The sequence below is a fragment of the Triticum dicoccoides genome, chromosome 4B, assembly GCF_002162155.2.
Source record: "Triticum dicoccoides isolate Atlit2015 ecotype Zavitan chromosome 4B, WEW_v2.0, whole genome shotgun sequence".
NCBI lineage: Eukaryota > Viridiplantae > Streptophyta > Magnoliopsida > Poales > Poaceae > Triticum > Triticum dicoccoides.
Window position 1 is genome coordinate 95,314,011 of NC_041387.1, and position 16,631 is coordinate 95,330,641.

The 16,631-nt window shown below is 46.4% G+C and overlaps 1 protein-coding gene across 4 annotated transcripts in view; it reads left to right on the forward strand.

Moving 5' to 3' along the window:
• The first annotated feature begins 3,462 nt into the window (after window positions 1–3,462).
• LOC119295235 (disease resistance protein RGA5-like) overlaps window positions 3,463–16,631 on the forward strand; it is a 38,626-nt gene continuing 25,457 nt past the window's right edge. For 3 of the 4 annotated variants that reach the window (XM_037573601.1, XM_037573600.1, XM_037573602.1), the window contains exons 1-7: window positions 3,463–4,712; window positions 5,013–7,109; window positions 7,274–7,807; window positions 7,887–7,971; window positions 8,635–8,697; window positions 8,777–8,940; window positions 10,039–10,114. In XM_037573601.1, the coding sequence (XP_037429498.1) occupies window positions 3,862–4,712; window positions 5,013–7,109; window positions 7,274–7,807; window positions 7,887–7,971; window positions 8,635–8,697; window positions 8,777–8,940; window positions 10,039–10,114 (3,870 nt within the window). In that variant the 5' untranslated portion in view covers window positions 3,463–3,861. The remainder of the gene's footprint in view (window positions 4,713–5,012; window positions 7,110–7,273; window positions 7,808–7,886; window positions 7,972–8,634; window positions 8,698–8,776; window positions 8,941–10,038; window positions 10,115–16,631) is intronic. The other variant, XM_037573599.1, reaches the window with a different exon arrangement.

Genomic DNA, 16,631 nt, shown 5'->3' on the forward strand with positions numbered 1-16,631 from the left:
AAATATATATTTTTCTGAGCCAATATCTTTGAAATTGACAAATTTCAACACCTCTACGAATTTAAAATAGAATTGAATGCACTAAAATTAGAGCTTCTTCCTCTTTGGGGTCAGTTTTTTCTTGCATGCCGTAGAGCGTAAAGGGAAGTGAGAAGTAGGTGATGCTGTAGAATTAACAGTACTTGTCCCAGATGGCCGTGATGCATCGTCTCCAGCTATGGCCATAGCAAGCCTCCTGCATGTTTACACACCAATGTTATAAAAGTAGGATTTTTCTTTTGCATGAATCAAATGTGCATATGACAAATTTAGTAGGAACCTCCTTGTGATAGGCCCAGGGCTGTTATGAAGGCTGGGAGGCAGTGTGATTGTTGTTGTGCGTGTAGGTGTCGCAACAACAACTGGAGCGAGCTCGTGAGCAGACACATCACTAGAAAATTCAATCACACCGGATGTTAGAAATGGTTTAATAGTACTAATTTGATACTAATATAAAGGAGATACTAGTGTATGGCTTACCTCTCTTTAGCTTCATTTTTTTGCAAGTTGCTTTCCTGTGCCCCAATATCCCACATTCTTTGCACCTATTTTTGCTGCCAAATCTCTTCTTTTCTTTTTCCTTTTCCTTTTCCTTCCCTTTGTCACCTCCTTCTTGGTCATTTGTTTTGCCATTATCATCTTTTTTCTTCCGTTTGTTGCCACCACCGTCTTCAAGGCAACTTTTGATTCTCTGCTTCCTCCGTCTCCCAACGGAGCTCTTTAAATCCGGTGGCACCATCTCAAAATCTAGATTAACATGAGGCCATTGAGACTTGTCCGTGATTGGTTCAATCTCTCCAGCATAGGCAGCCCGGAACCTACTCACAGAGTAGTATTCATGTACATATGGTTGAAAGTTTACATCTGCCGTCTCTATAAGGAATGCAAGTGCATGCTCACATGGCTTTCCAGTGTGTTGCCATTCTAGGCAAGTGCACTCACGGCTGCCTATCTTCACAACATGCCTAAGATTATTCTTGCTAGTGTCCTTGACCTCACAACTTTCTCGGGTTGATCTTCCAACAACCAAATGGTCAAGTTGCCTAGTTCTATTATTTATTTGTTGAATGATGGCAGGCAATATCTCTCCCTGGAGCATTTTCCCAATCCTTCTCCTTCTATAAACAAGTATCATAATTTTCTCTCTTATTGCATCGGCTAGCTCATTCATGGGCAGCTCCTTTGTTCCTTTGATCCAGCTATTGAAGCACTCAGCTAGATTATTGTGAATGTAATCACATTTTATTTCTGTGTTGAAGTCACATCTCATCCACTTTAAGTTATGATAGGTACACAAGTAGGTACTCACTGCAGGTTCAGCTTCAAATATCTTGCCCATATGATAATTAAATGTTTCCAGACGATGAGCCTTGGCTGCTGGCCACATGCGACCAAAAACATCTCCGTGAAACTTCTTTTTGAAGTTTGCCATTAGATGCCTAAAGCATTCCCTTTGCTCAGCTTGAGGGAACACAATTTTAACTGCATTCTCTAACCCTTTGCATGCATCGGTACAAATAGCTAGAGTTTGAAGATGTCCTATTGCCCTATGAAGTTGTTGCATAAACCAAATCCAGTTACCCTCGGTCTCCGTACCAAAGAAACCAAATGCTAAAGGAAACATCCAATTTTGTCCATCTAGTGCTGTACATGCTGCTAATTGAACATTCCACTTTCCAGACAAAAATGTGGAGTCTATGCTGACATATGGTCTACAACCAGCCAAGAAGCCATCAATGCATGGCTTAAGTGCCATAAAAAAATCTGCGGAAATGCACTTCACCTCCTTCCCTCTTGACATCAACCTCGACAATGCTACCGGGAGATCTTTTATCAATCTCAGCTTTGAAATTCAACAATGACTGAAAGCTTTTTCCCCATGTCCCATATAAACTATTCTTGGCCCTTTCTTTTCCCTTGTCAACAGTATGATACCCAATAGTACATTTGTACTCGGCCTATAGCTTTTTTCGGAGCTCGCTGGCACCAATGTTTGGTTCAGTTTGAAGATACCCCATGACCTTTTCTGCCACCCATGCTTGGTCTGCCATGCTTGTAATCACTGCAGCGGTTGATGAACACTTATGAGGCTTTACTATCTTGTTTACCTACAGAAAACACAATACCAACCATTAGTTGCAATGGAGGCTTTCATAGCTTCTTCAGATACAATTTTCCGATGCTCAGGTTCGTCATTGATGCCAAGCACCGAGCACATGTTCTCTTCTGTTATAGGAACATCAATTTCTTCATCATTCATTGGTGCTATCTCAATCTGGGACCAATCAACGCTTCCTTCCATAGTTGATACATATGTATCATTGGTAGCCACCGACCGAGACCTACTTGGAAAACAAAAGATTTTTAGTTATGGAGGGAACATAAGGGCATCATCTAACTAGTTAGCAACTATTAAAAGTATGCTACATGTATGCAACTGCAGGAAGGTAACGATAAGGAGGTCTATCAAAGCCTGCAATCGGTAAAAAAGGTCGTTGACATCCTGACTGTGATTTTGTTATGTTAGGAAACAAGTAACAGATTCTTTAATATTCATTTTCCAGTAAAACTAAGTGTATGCCCATGTCATTGGATTCATGATCCTCCTAGAAGTATTCATCCACATGGTTTAAAGATTTGGATAATTTTAGAACTTTATAATCCTGAATCCTGATAATTATGTGTCCATCATATTGTTGCAGTTGCAGGGTTACTACAAGTGTAGCAGCGTTAGGGGCTGCCTAGCGAGGAGGCATGCCAAGAGGTTCAAACCCTTGATCCGTGTGGCACTGTGTGTGTTTGGGGTGGGGTGGGCTGGGAGGGAGGGGAGGTAATATACTGACCAATCTGGAGCAGATCGTGGTGATCCATGGACGCAACAGTCGCCTCCCTGTCCGACAGTCTGTGGGATCGTCTCAGCGGCCATCTGTGTGAAGCCTCGCTGTGCAGGGGTCGTCGGAGTTGATGGCTTGGGGGCCGGCGGTGGATCCGCCTCTCCACTAGCCATGAACACCACGACACAAGCAACAGAATCAATCTATGATATGAAAGAAAGTAGATATGATTTGTTCCCTGTTAATTAGTTGGTTCCGTTGGGTAAAGCCATGTAAAGAAAGTAGATATGATTTGTTCCCTGTTAATTAGTTGCTTCGGTTGGATACAGCCTTGTAAAGAAAAAAGATTTGTACAGTGTCAAATTGTAAATTAGCCATAGGGGCAATTGTGTCTTTTTGCATGGAGAAAAAAGGGATACAAAATCGAAAATGATTACAGTAATTGAAAAAGGCAAATCATCAAAAGAAAAATGAAAAGTGGGGCAAATGATCTAATCCTATGTAAAATGGGGCAAATCATCTAATGCCCAAGTAAAGTGGGGCAAATGATCCAATCTCCCACTTAGGAGGTGGCCCCCGCCGGTTTCGTTCTCGACAGCCCAAAAAATATCTCAGTAGACTCGCTCCGTCACCGCGGCGGAGTTTCTCCGTCGTATTCTACCGGTGCCCTCCTGTGCCCAAAAAATCCTCTTGGTCTGGCCGCCGCGCCTCATTTCCACCCATCTAGAGCGGCAGCAGCCCTCGCCGGTCCTCGCCGTCGACGAGGTCCGCGCCGGCCGTCGTCCCTACCCCGGGGTCCCCGGCTACATCGATTTGGGGATTTCTGATTTGGTGTGGGGAAGAGGGGAGTCCGGCGGGGAAAAGGTGCAGGGCGGAGAGAAGACAATTCCTTACCGGAGGGTCCTTCAATTCATGCTAAACTTTAGAGCAGATTGAGATGACTTCTTCTCCGTTCTTCTCCATGCTTGGATTTTTCAGATAGATAGAGATGAGTTCTTCTCTGTTCGCCGCGAGCGCCATGGAGGCTCCGATGAGCTCTTCCCTGGGTGCCATGGGCCCCCTTCTCAGGAAGCTGCATGCGCTGCTGGCCCCCGACTACCGGCTGCCCAAGCCACTGAAGCACGGAATCGAGCTCCTCAAGGAAGATCTCGAAGAATTAAGCGCCGACCTGTTGGAGCAGTCAATGGCGGATACCCCCAACCACAAGGCAGTATACTGGATGGATGAGGTGCGTGAACTTTCCTATGAAGCAGAGGACTGCATCGACGACATGATGCTGAGGCACACCGGCGACGGCGCCAAGACCAGACCCGTCCGCAGCCACAGGGTCAGTCGTGTCAAGGTGTCTCGGCTTTTCAAGTCGCTCAAGCCGTCCACAAGGGTTTCCAAGATCGCAGAGCTCAGGACCCTGGTGCTGGAGGCAAGTGAACGGCGTGAGAGGTATCATCTTGATGACTGTGCCTCGAGTTCTAGCCGTGTGTTCACTGGGCACAATCGGGTTCCAGGCCTATATGGACAGCTGACGGGTTTCCTTGTTGGTGTCGATGACCTGAAGATTAAGCTTACCAAGTGGCTTACTGAGGATGCTGATCAGCAACTGAAAGTGATGTGTATAGATGGACCTGCAGGGGTTGGCAAGACCACGCTGGCGAAACAGCTGTACCGTGAGCTTGGAGAGCAGTTTGACTGCTGGGCTTTTGTGCGGGCATCGCGGATGTCAGACACAAAGAGACTACTCGGGGACATCCTCTCTCAAGTTCAGCGTTGTCGACTGCCCTCTTATTCCTGCGAGGTGCAAAATCTCATTGACAATCTCATGAAATATCTCCAAGATAAGAGGTACCTTATTTACCTTCTTTTGTCCCGTGGAGGTGTGTGCAATCAATTGTTTTAGCTATCCTAAGACTCAGATATAAAATCCAGTGCTCATGATTGTGCACAGTGGAGTTTTGTGAATGTGCACAGTCGATGGACCAAATGTATGGTATAACTCTTTGAACGTTTGGAGAAACTAAAAAAATAATTGTTTAATTGTATTTCTTGCTTCTACTTAGTGATAGAAATAAAAATGCTAATCAACCATTGTGTACATTAGTATATTTCAGAAAATATATAGTTATATATACATTTATTTTGCAGATACTTTATAGTCATTGATGATCTGTGGGAAACAACAACATGGGATATTGTTAAAAGCGCTTTTCCGGATGGTAAAAATTACAGTAGAATAATAACAACAGCAGAAACTGACAGTGTAGCTCTGGAATGTTGTGGTTATCAGTCTGATAATATTTTGAAAATGAAACCCCTTGGCAGCCATGCCTCTGCAGAATTGTTCTTCAGTATTGTTTTTGGCTCTGAACATCGGTGTCCTGATCAATTGAAGGAAGTTTCAGATAGAATCATTAGAAAGTGTGGTGGTTTGCCACTAGCAACCATCTGTATTGCTGGTCTCTTAGCAAGTCAGATGGATAACTCTGAGCTATGGCATCATCTGCAGAAATGTTTATGCTCCAAATTAAGTACAAGTCCTACTTTGGAAGAGATGCTGAAAGAAGTACTAAACCTTAGCTACAGTAGTCTTCCTTATTATTTGAAGACATGCTTGCTGTATCTTACTATGTATCCGGAGGGGTACACGATGTGGAAGGTTGATTTGTTGAAGCAATGGATATCTGAAGGTTTCATTACTGCAAAGGAAGAAAAAGAGGTAGAGGAAATGGCAGATAGCTATTTTTATGAGCTTGTCAACAGGGGAATGATCCAACCTGAGCAAATTAACCATAATGATGAGGTGTATTCCTGTACAATGCACCACACTGTACGTGATCTTATTATGTACAAGTCCAAAGAAGAGGATTTTATCACTTCCATAGATTATTCAAAAGCCATCACAGGAAATTCTAATATGGTCCGTCGACTTTCTCTCCACTTTAGCAGTGCCAAATATGCGACCAAGCCATCAGGTGTAATACTGTCGCAATCGCGATCACTTTTCTTTTTTGGACTTCTCAGATGTTTGCCTTCTGATGTGGAGTTTAAGTTGCTGCGAGTTCTGACCCTTGAGTTTTGGGGTAACCAATATGGGCATACAAGTCTCAACCTCACAAGAATTTGCAGTTTGGTTCACCTCAGATATTTGAAGATTTCATGCGATATGATTGTAGAACTACCAGCCCAGATGCAAGGACTACGATACATGGAAACACTGGAAATAAATGCAAGAATATCTTCTGTTCCATTGGATATCATTGATCTCCCGGGCTTATTGCATCTATCTCTTCGAGATGAGAGAAATCTACCTGATGGGATTGGCCGCATCAGATCTCTGCGTACACTACAGTATTTTGACCTTGGCAATAACTCTGAAGACAATGTACTGAGCCTTTGTGGCTTGATGAACCTGCAATATCTTCATCTCACCTATTCCACAGTGCAGTCTGATGAGCATCTGAAGAGAAACATGGTAGCTTTGGCCTCTTCTGTTATCAAGCTTGTTAACCTCAAATCTGTCATTCTGGCTCCTGGAGCTTTAAGCACAGCCATTTACCATGATGTCTTGAGCAGCGTTTCCTCTCCTCCCGTCTTTCTTCAGGGTCTTCAGAGACTTGATTTGTTGCCCCCAATTTGCATGTTTTCCAGGGTTCCCAAGGATATTGGAGCAGTTCGCAAACTTTGCTATTTGAGTCTTGTGGTCCGTGAACTACGAAGGAATGATATTGACAGCATCACAGGATTGCCTGCCCTCACTGTTCTTTCATTGTATGTCCGGCAACCCCCTGCAGAAAGCATCATCTTCAACAATGGGGTGTTCCCTGCTCTCAAGTATTTCAAATACATGTGCGGTGTACTGTGCCTGGTCTTCCAGGAAGGAGCATTGCCCAATGTTCATAGGCTCAAGCTAGGTTTCAATGCCCGCAAAGGACAGCAGTATGATGTTTTGCTTGCCGGCATTCAGCACTTGATAAACCTGAAGAAGATTGATGGAATAATTGGGGCAGCCAAGGGTGCTGAGGAACCCGACAGAGGTGCTGCAGAGTCTGCGTTCAAGGACACCATTCACAAGCATTCAAGGTTTCCTAGTTACGTCAACGTAAAAAGGGTAGATTGGGTTGAGGAAGAGAACGAGCCAAGGACCGAAGTTAACAGCTCATCAAGTAAATGTCATGAAATTCTACAAGAACAGCGTGGGGTAAATGAGACCGAGGAAGATACAAAGCAGTTTGCTGATAGCGGGTAGGCTATTTACCAACACCCCCCACCCCCGCGCTAAAAGCAAATATTATGTTCTTTACGATATTTTCCCACAAGTAAAATGTGCACACCGTATTTCGCCAGCAAAACCTTTATGTACTACTCACATTTACTTCCTGATGCTTACATGTCTGATGGTTATACAGGGTGACAAATCAGATCATGCAGGTGTCTCCTCAGCATATGGATTTATGCGCAGCCGATACAAAGCTGACTATGCCTAGTAATAACAGAATGTCATTTCCTGAAAAGTTAGATGATAGTATTGCAGCTGAAGCAGTGAGCTTTTCATGTACTACATCATCTGGTTCGAGTCCAAAATCATCGTCAGCTCCATCATCTCATCACTCTTTACCTGAAACATATACATGGGATCCGGAGGGATCTCCTTGGTCAAGGGCATTGAGCAGTCCTTCTCTTACGCCAAGGAATACCAGTGCCCCTCAATCAGCTATGCATCCGATGTTATCCCCAGAAGATCATATTTCACGCACTGAAGGCACCTGGAGTACTGCAATTCACCCCTTACCACTTCCTCCCAGTGCTATAAGCCAAGTGAAAGCAACTCTCAGCAACCAACCCGCTCCAAAAGTTGAAATGTCCTTAGTAGCTGGTCAATGGGAAAAGAGAAAACTTATAGGCAGTGGTACATTTGGTGATGTATATGAAGCTACCAACAGGTATGGAAGTGTAATTCATATATCATTGCAGCTATTCATGTTAAATTCTGAATGTTGGTTTACTCCCATTTAAATGTAGGCATACTGGAGCTCTTTGTGCAGTGAAAGCGATCAGTATTCCTAATGATTCTAAATCTGCTGAGTCCTTGAAGCAATTAGATCAGGTTATTAAATCTGGCTATGCATTCTTAAGTAATTACAAGCTGTTCTTTTGCAGTAACTTAGAATCTATTTTTTTTATCAGTTACATGAGTTCTGTCTGAATACTTTTCTTTGTTATTGTTCTTTTTGAAGGTTCCTCATTCTGAGAAATAAGTTTCTAGCTTTTTTTTGTTTATGATTACGATTTTCTAAGTATAACCTACTGTCATGTGAGAGCAAATGCACGGCTGACGCGCCAAGGATAGGAGAGCCAGTCGATGGCAGTTTGATCTTCAAGTCAGCCCAGGGATTTCCATATCAATCTATTTAATTAGTTTCCATGCTTGTTAATTCTTGCCTTGGCTTCCAATTTATCTCAACTCTCTATTTAGAGAGGAACTACAAATGTAACATCAAATTTGCCAATAGAACAAGAAAATTAGATTATACTCCAACCCTAGCAGCCGAAACTTAGAATATAATTTCATTTGCTCATAGAAATACTTACAATCTTCGTCAACCAAAAAGGAACTTAAGTCTCTAAAGCACCCTAGTCGTACCACCTTCCTGAGGATTCATTTAAGTTCTCATCATGTGGCAATCACTCGTACTTGGCTTTTCTCCTCTGTGATGACGTATAGCAAGTTTTCAAGATACCTTTGTTGACTTACTTTCATTCTTTTCAGGAAATAAAGCTTCTAAGCCAATTTAAGCATGAGAACATAGTTCAGTATTATGGTAGCGAAACTGTAAGTTTCCCTTCCAATCTGAGCTAAGTAATTCCACATGTTTGCATAATGTAATCTTATTTCTTGGAGGATCTTGCAGATAGAAGGCCACCTCTACATTTACATGGAGTATGTTCATCCTGGTTCAATTAATAAGTATATCCAACAACATTGTGGAGCAATAACAGAATCGATTGTCTGCAACTTCACTCACCATATTCTTAGGGGTTTAGCATTTTTGCATGGCCAAAATATTATGCATAGGTATGTGCAAATATGTATCCTTATTTACATAGTTCCTGCTAACTAGGTCAGTGGGGCATAGTTAAGTATTTGCCCCTTGGGGTTTGCAATATTAGATAAGTTGCGCCTTTAACATGGTACAAGAGCCCAGGTTTAGTTTTATTTAGGACGCCGCAACTCGTCCATCTCTCTCCCTTTTGGTCTCGATCACAAAAAGCTAAAACTTGGTAGAAGATGTTTAAGAGATCACTAAAATAAAAATAATTGTCAAGCCAACATGCCTCGTCCACACAACAACATTTCAAGCATGTATTTATGACTGCCATTTGTGCTGTCCTGGATATTGGCTTCAATTCTTTAGCCGTCCATATGTACTGTTTAATTTTACATTGATATGTTTCATCTTAGCTAGGTTGATATAGTCAAAAGGTTTTGAAGTTGTACTTGGACCTGTCAATATAATATTCTCATATCCCTGGTCTGCAGGTCTAATCTTGTCCATTGTTCTCTGTTAACTCTTATTATCTTGAGTCTATAGCATGTTGCGTCCATAATCATATATTACCTCCGTACCAAATTACTTGTCTTCGATATGTCTAGATATGGATGTATCTAGACACGACAAATCTAAGATAAGTAATTCGGGACGGAGGGAGTACCATTTTATGTCCATCCTTGCCAGTTGCTACTGCTACGAAAAGCAAGGACTTCGAAGCTGCCTCTGTGCAATTATTTTTGTTTATTTTTCTGCCAGACATGTATATGAATGTGGTAAATGAAGGCAGGTTGAAAAGGGACATAGATGCTTATCTGCTTTTGTTGTTATTCTAGACGCACATACACTGGTGGAGGGCTCAGATGTCAAGGCCTAATCTCACATGTCTCAATGGACAACTACCAGAATAGTTAGGAAGAGAGTGTAGCTCACTTAGCTGGGAGAGTGGATGTACAATCCGACCACCTGTGTTCAAGTTTTGCGAACACGAATTTGAGTTCCTATTTCTACGGCTTCCCTTACAGTTTTCTTGCAACTAAAATAACTTCTGGAATTGTTTTTTATGCTGGTATTCACTTCTGCGTCAATATAACACTTTTATGCATATGAATGTGCTCTTACAGGGATATCAAAGGAGCAAATGTGCTAATTGATGGTAACGGTGTTGTTAAATTGGCTGACTTTGGAACGGCTAAGCATGTGAGTGCATCCTTACAATGTTTGGTAGCATCTTCATATTGTACTGTATTGTGTTCCTTTTTAAGGGTACCTTTTATTTTCCGTTTTGTATTAGAAGTGCGTCAAGATGATGCAAAACCCTATAGCTCCACCCCACAAGAACGACAAGAACCGAAAAAAAGGAACTAAGAAATAAATCTAAGAAAGCAAAAATTCCGAACTGTGCTGCACTCGGGTGATAGTCTAAACAAGTGAGTTCAGGAGGCTTTGTATGCCATGGGAGCCGTCACAGAGCTTTAGCTCTGGCTGGCAACCATAGTTTTGCCTCACATCGACTTCAGCTAAAAAAATCAGCTGAAAAAAAAATTGAGTCAACCAGCGCTGAACAGTTTGGCAAAGCCCCACTGAAAACACAGTCGTTGCAAAGCCGCCATAACATCTGAATGGTGACTTAGGTTAGCAACCTCGCTCCCTTCAGCTTTTCTGCACCAGCTTGTTCCGCAGCCTGCTCGAACCAAGAGTTGAAGTCACTCTGTTGGATGGGGCCAGATAACTTTTAGGGAGCAGGATGCCAGCACTTGTCTCAAGAATGTGCATCTGGTGCGTAGGTGCAAGATTGTTTCATCTGCCTGGTCACAGAGGGCGCGAGCATCCGGATGATGCAGGCCTCAGCTCCGATGTCAATCATGCGAAAATATTGCACTTTAGAGGAGCAGGGATGAAAGCTGAGCGGAAACTTTCTGTCCGTTCCGCAAAAATATGAAAACAGAGAGAAACTATGGGAATAGAAAAGGAAATTTACAAAATGGAAGCGGAACTGGTAAGTTTCTTGTGGAAATGGAAACAGACAGCGTTTTCTAGTGGAGCACCAGTGAATTAGGAATTTCCGTATCCACACATGCGGAAGTTTCCGTTTATCTATTGCATGTGTAGCCCACTCCAGTCCAACCCATATAGACTTTTGGCGCAATTAAATCTACCACTAAAAAACATAATCCTTCCCCTGATCCTCCCTGTCATCCTGTTCTTCTCAACTAGTATACCTTATTATGTTGCCGAAATTAAAAATTTACACATATACATTACGAGTATTATATTTCGATGATATTATCATAATATTTGTAGTCATTAGCAATTGAATTTGTTGGCATCATTGTGTTTTTCTCTATGTTTCAAGAGGTTTTTGAGTTCCAAGAAACTTTCACTTTATATCTGTGTCCACACTATTCGTTTCCATATGAAATTTCTGTATTCGCTTCTGCTTCTACTAAAAAATGGAAACAAATGTGACATCATTCAGTTCCATCCGTTTCCGCTCCATTTTCATCCGTATTTTGCAGTGTATTGCACGGATGCCGAGAGCTTCCAGGTGAATTGATCTTCAATTCCTTCCAGGGGACAAGGATTGGACGTCAACCACCCAGCCAAGTGTGGTGAATTACCGAAAAACGCTTTCGCCCCGCTTTATATATAAAGCAAACCACCGAGCACAAGGTTCAGCAAGGTACCAACAAGCGGAACACAAAGACAGCCACCGCACGCAGAGTCTCACAAACAAACAACACATGCACAAGCACGATACAAAGAAGGTTCTGCTGAGGGCACAACTCAACAAGCCCAACACACATAAAGAAGACGCACAAACACAGGCGGCGGCGGCGGTGGAGAAGACCTAATCCGGCTCCGGTGGTGGGGGAGGGAGCGGCGGTGCCAAACGGAGAGCCATCGCATGAAGCTGGGATATGGAGTTGATGGCGTCCATCTCCCTGGGGCGGCTAAGCGGACGCCAAAGCTGCAAGTAACCACACCATTTGAACACAGTAGCATGTCGTAGAGGTATATGTTGAATCACGAGCTTGTTCCTAACCCTCCACAGCGTCCAGGCGAGCACCCCAATTGTCAGCCACCTAATGTGGCGGGACGTGGGGGGCAATGCCTGGAGTTCAGCGAAGAGAGCAGGGAAGTTGTTGTGGCACCAACTTCCACCCACTACTTCGCGGAAACAGCTCCAGAGGAGTCGCGCGGACAGGCAGGTGAATAAGATATGGTTCGAGTCTTCCTCCGTCTCGCAAAGCGGACACAACCCGTCTCCGGGGCCGTTGCGCTTAAGCACCTCCACGCCGGAAGGTTGGCGGCCGCGGATCCATTGCCACAAGAAAATCCTTATCTTTAAGGGGGGCCGGATCTCCCAGATGATCGTGAGAGCCTCCGGGCCCCGGGAAGATGTGATAGCCCGGTAGAGGGATTTAGTGGAGAAGTGGCCAGAGGGCTCGAGCCTCCACAAGGTGCGATCATCCTCGTGCTCCAAGGCAGGCTCGTGCAGCGTGATACAGTCTAGCATGTCCTGCCATGAGGCATTTTCGACCGGGCCGAACAGCCGTCGGAACGCTAGGTGCCCTAAGTCAATAAGGGCCACCTCAACGGAAATCCTAGGTTCGACCGCGATGGCGAACAAGTCCGGGAAGCGGGCCGCGAAGGGGTCGTCTCCGGCCCAACGATCGAACCAAAACAAGGTGGACGTGCCAGAGCCAACCGCAATCGAGGTCTCGAGGCGGAGGATTGGGAGTAACTGGATGATGGATTGCCAGAACTGAGATCTGCCGGTGCGCTGACAGAAGGCGAGCGGCTGTCCAAGGAGGTATTTTTGCTGAATGATGCGTAGCCAAAGACCACCCTCCCCATTGCAATCCTCCATAGCCACCGAGTAAGGAGGGTAATGTTCATGCGTTTGGAGGACATGATCCCGAGGCCACCCTGGTCGCAAGGCTTGCAGACCTCAGTCCAGCATACCCTGTGGTACTTCTGCTTATCGCCCTCCCCAGCCCAGAAGAAGCGACCCTGGACTCTGGCAATCTCATGGTGAAGCGTCTCTGGCAGGCCGTAGATGCTCATAATGAACAAAAGCAGGCTAGACAGGGACGAGTTAATGAGCACCGTCCGGGCGGCCTTAGATAGCCATCTGCCCTGCCAAGGCTCAATGCGATGTTGGAGCTTGTTCACCGTGGGGTGAAGCTCGGCCACCGTGAGCCTGGAATCGCTAATGGGGACCCCCAGATAGGTCATGGGGAAGCATCCGAGCTGACAGTTGAGGCGATCCACGATGCTCTGGCACTCGTCCGGGGAGTAGCCTAACACCATCACTGCACTTTTATCGAAGTTAATCCTGAGACCCGACATCTGCTGGAAGCAGAGCAAGAGGAACTTCAGGTTAGTGATGTCGTTATCTGAGCCTTCCACCATGATAATGGTGTCATCCATGTACTGGAGGAGGGAGATCACATGCCCTCCCACCAGATGCGAAACTATGCCCCGGATATGTCCCGCCGCCTTGGCCTTATCCAAGATGGCGGCAAGGGCGTCGACAACCATGTTGAAGAGGAACGGGGAGAAGGGGTCACCCTGCCTCACCCCACAGAAGGTCGGGAAGTAGGGGCCAATTTCTTCGTTGATGTTGACCGCGGTCCTACCCGAGTAGACCATCTGCATCACACGGGTCACCCACCGGTCGTCGAAGCCTTTCCGAAGCAATACTTCCCGAAGGAAGGCCCAACTAACCGTGTCATACGCCTTGTGGAAGTCCAGTTTTAGGAAGACCGCCTTGAGGTGTTTGGAGTGCACCTCGTGGAGGGCTTCGTGGAAAACGAGGACCCCGTCAAGGATGTAGCGACCCTGAATAAATGCCGACTAGTCAGGGTGGGTGATGCGGTCTGCAATCGGGGCCACCGTAATGGCGTACCCCTTGGCGAGGATGTGGAAGATGACATTGATCACCGTGATTGGGCGAAATTGGCGGATATCCGAAGCACTCGGTACTTTGGGAATGAGGGTGATTATTCCAATGTTAAGCCGGGTGAGGTCGATGGAGCCCACAAAGAATTCCTCGAATAGGGCCATGACCTCCGGCTTTATGACATTCCAGAAGGTCTGGAAGAACTTCACTTGTAGGCCATCCGAACCCGGAGCGGAAGTGGGATTCATGCCCTTGATGGCCCGCCCAGACTTACGCCTCAGAGAATGGAGCCGTCAACACCAGGTTATCAGCCGCAGAGACACAATTGCGGGTCGACCAAATGTCATTGGCCAAAGCAATCCCTCCCCGAGGGGAGGCAGAGAATAGGTCTCTGTAAAAGCCATCTACATGGGCACGGATGTCCTCCGGACTCTGCATGAGGGTCTCTCCGTCCCAGAGAAGCAGGATGGAGTTCCGGCGCTGTCGACCGTTGGCGATAGCTTGAAAGTAGGCCGTATTGGCGTCCCCCTTGAGGACTCAATTTTGCGTACCACGCAGGCGCCAGTATGCCTCCTCGTCAGTGTATATAACCGTGAGCTGGTCCTCAAGATCGTATCGCAGCAGCCATTCCTCGGAAGAGAGGCCTGCGGTGTCAGCCTGGAGGTCAAGGGACTCGATGGAGACTAGAAGAGCTTTCTTCCGCTCGCGAAGGTCCCGCCCCAGGTGGGCACCCCACCCCTTCATAAGTTGGCGCGACAGCCTAAAAAGCACAGACACGGGGACGGAAAGACGGGGATACGCATACGGGGATACGGGATACGGCATTTTTCAGAAACAGCCATTCGGGGATACGGCGAGTATATATAAAATAAAATAAAAATATGCCATGTAATATAGAGTTAAGACAGAAAATTAATGAGAAAGAAATCAAAATAGAGAATCCTGCCCCATTTGATGTCTCTTTTTATCAAGTCCTTGATTGATCCTCATCCCCCCATGCCATGCAACCTAACATCAACAGTACAAGGAGCAAGTATTCATCAATCATCATTCAAGTTCAACAGCAGCACAAGCATTCAACTAGCAACTAGCAAACATGACATGGGTAGCAACAGGCAACAGCAAGTCAGCAGCAGCGGCAGCAGGCCGGCAGCACAAGCATTGAAATAGCAGCATGATTACTACAATCATTCAAAGAGCAGCAAGCACACCATCCATTAGTTCAATGGAAGGAATCAGAATAAAAGAGATGAAGAAGTTGAGGAGAGGCTGCTGGGTTTGGAGATTGGGGAGGGTTACCTGCCGTTGGGAGGAGAGGCTGCTGCCTGCTGGTGCTGTGGGGTAGCAGTCGCCGCCGGCGGCGGCGTTGAGTCCAGGCGGCGGTGGCTTCGATCCAGGAGGTGGCGGCTTCGATCCAGGAGGTGGCGGCTTCGATCCAGGAGGTGGCGGCTTCGATCCAGGAGAGGCTGCTACCTGGGAGCACATCGCTTTTGTGTGGAAGAGATGCGTGCGACTCATGTAAAACATAGGGTTTCGTTTTGGGCCTGTTATTGGGCCAGGCCGTATCCCAACCGTGTCACGGACGTATCCCACCGTATCCCCTCATTTTTTTCTTTATTTTTAATCGAAAATCAGGGGATACTGGGGGACACGCGTATCCTGCCGTATCCCGCCGTGTCCCCGTATCCCGCCGTATCAGAACGGCAGATCGGCAATTCCTGCCGTGTCCATGCTTTCTAGGCGACAGCTTCACACATAATTGCCAGGAGTCCACGGCCGAATGGGTGCGATGCGGGGCTGCTTGCGCCGTGAGCCACCGAGCCCTCACAGACGCGGCAAACTCGGGCTGGTTCAACCAGAAGGTTGCAAAGCGGAAGCGAAGAGGTTGGGGAGGGCGGTCATTCACAGAGGAGAGGAGGAGGGGGACATGATCGGAGCCAATCCGAGTTATAGCCCGAAGAGACGCCAGGGGGCATCGGATGTCCCATTCCGGCGAGACGAAGACCCGGTCAAGAACTGAATGGGTCGGGTCCGTTTGATGATTGGTCCAGGTGAATCTGGCACCAACTCTATCTAGTTCGCGTAGCCCAAGGTCCGCGATGCAGTCATTGAACATCTGCATCCAAGGGAAGTTTACCAAATTATTGCTCTTGTCTTCCTCCGATCGGATGATGTTAAAGTCACCGCCAACCACCACTGGGAGCTGGGCTGCCGCGACCTTCCTACGAAGCTCATCAAGGAAGGTCTCGGAGTGACGGTGATCAGCAGGCCCATAGACCGCTATGATCTCCCATTTGAAGTTCAGAGCATGCTCGAAGATCACCATGCTAACGAAGAACTCGCCCGGTCCATGCTCCCTATCTCAAAGGTGGCATCCTTTATACCTAAAAGGATGCCACCCGAGGGGCCAGTGCTCCCACTAGAAGGCAGCAAATGCCAAGCAAATAGATCGGAGCTCAGATGCTCGAGTTCCGAGAGGGAGAATTCCGTACGCATAGTTTCTGAATGGGCACAATGTCAATTCGCTCGTCACGCATGTACTCGATCAATTGGCGGCGACGACCATCTTGACCGAAGCCGCGGATGTTCCAGAAGAGGGTCCGCATCACGAAGTCATTGGGGGGCTGCTTGACCCCAAGACACGGGATGCACTCTGGATGCGTAGGGCGTCGGTGCGGGATTGGGTGCGGCCTCGGATCTCCGCAGGATCCGCGGTGACGCGCATAATTTGGGTGCCTGGAGGAGCCGAGGGCTCAGGTCCGGGAGTGGTCTGCAAGCGGGCACGGGCCTCGCTAGACGCCCATCAAG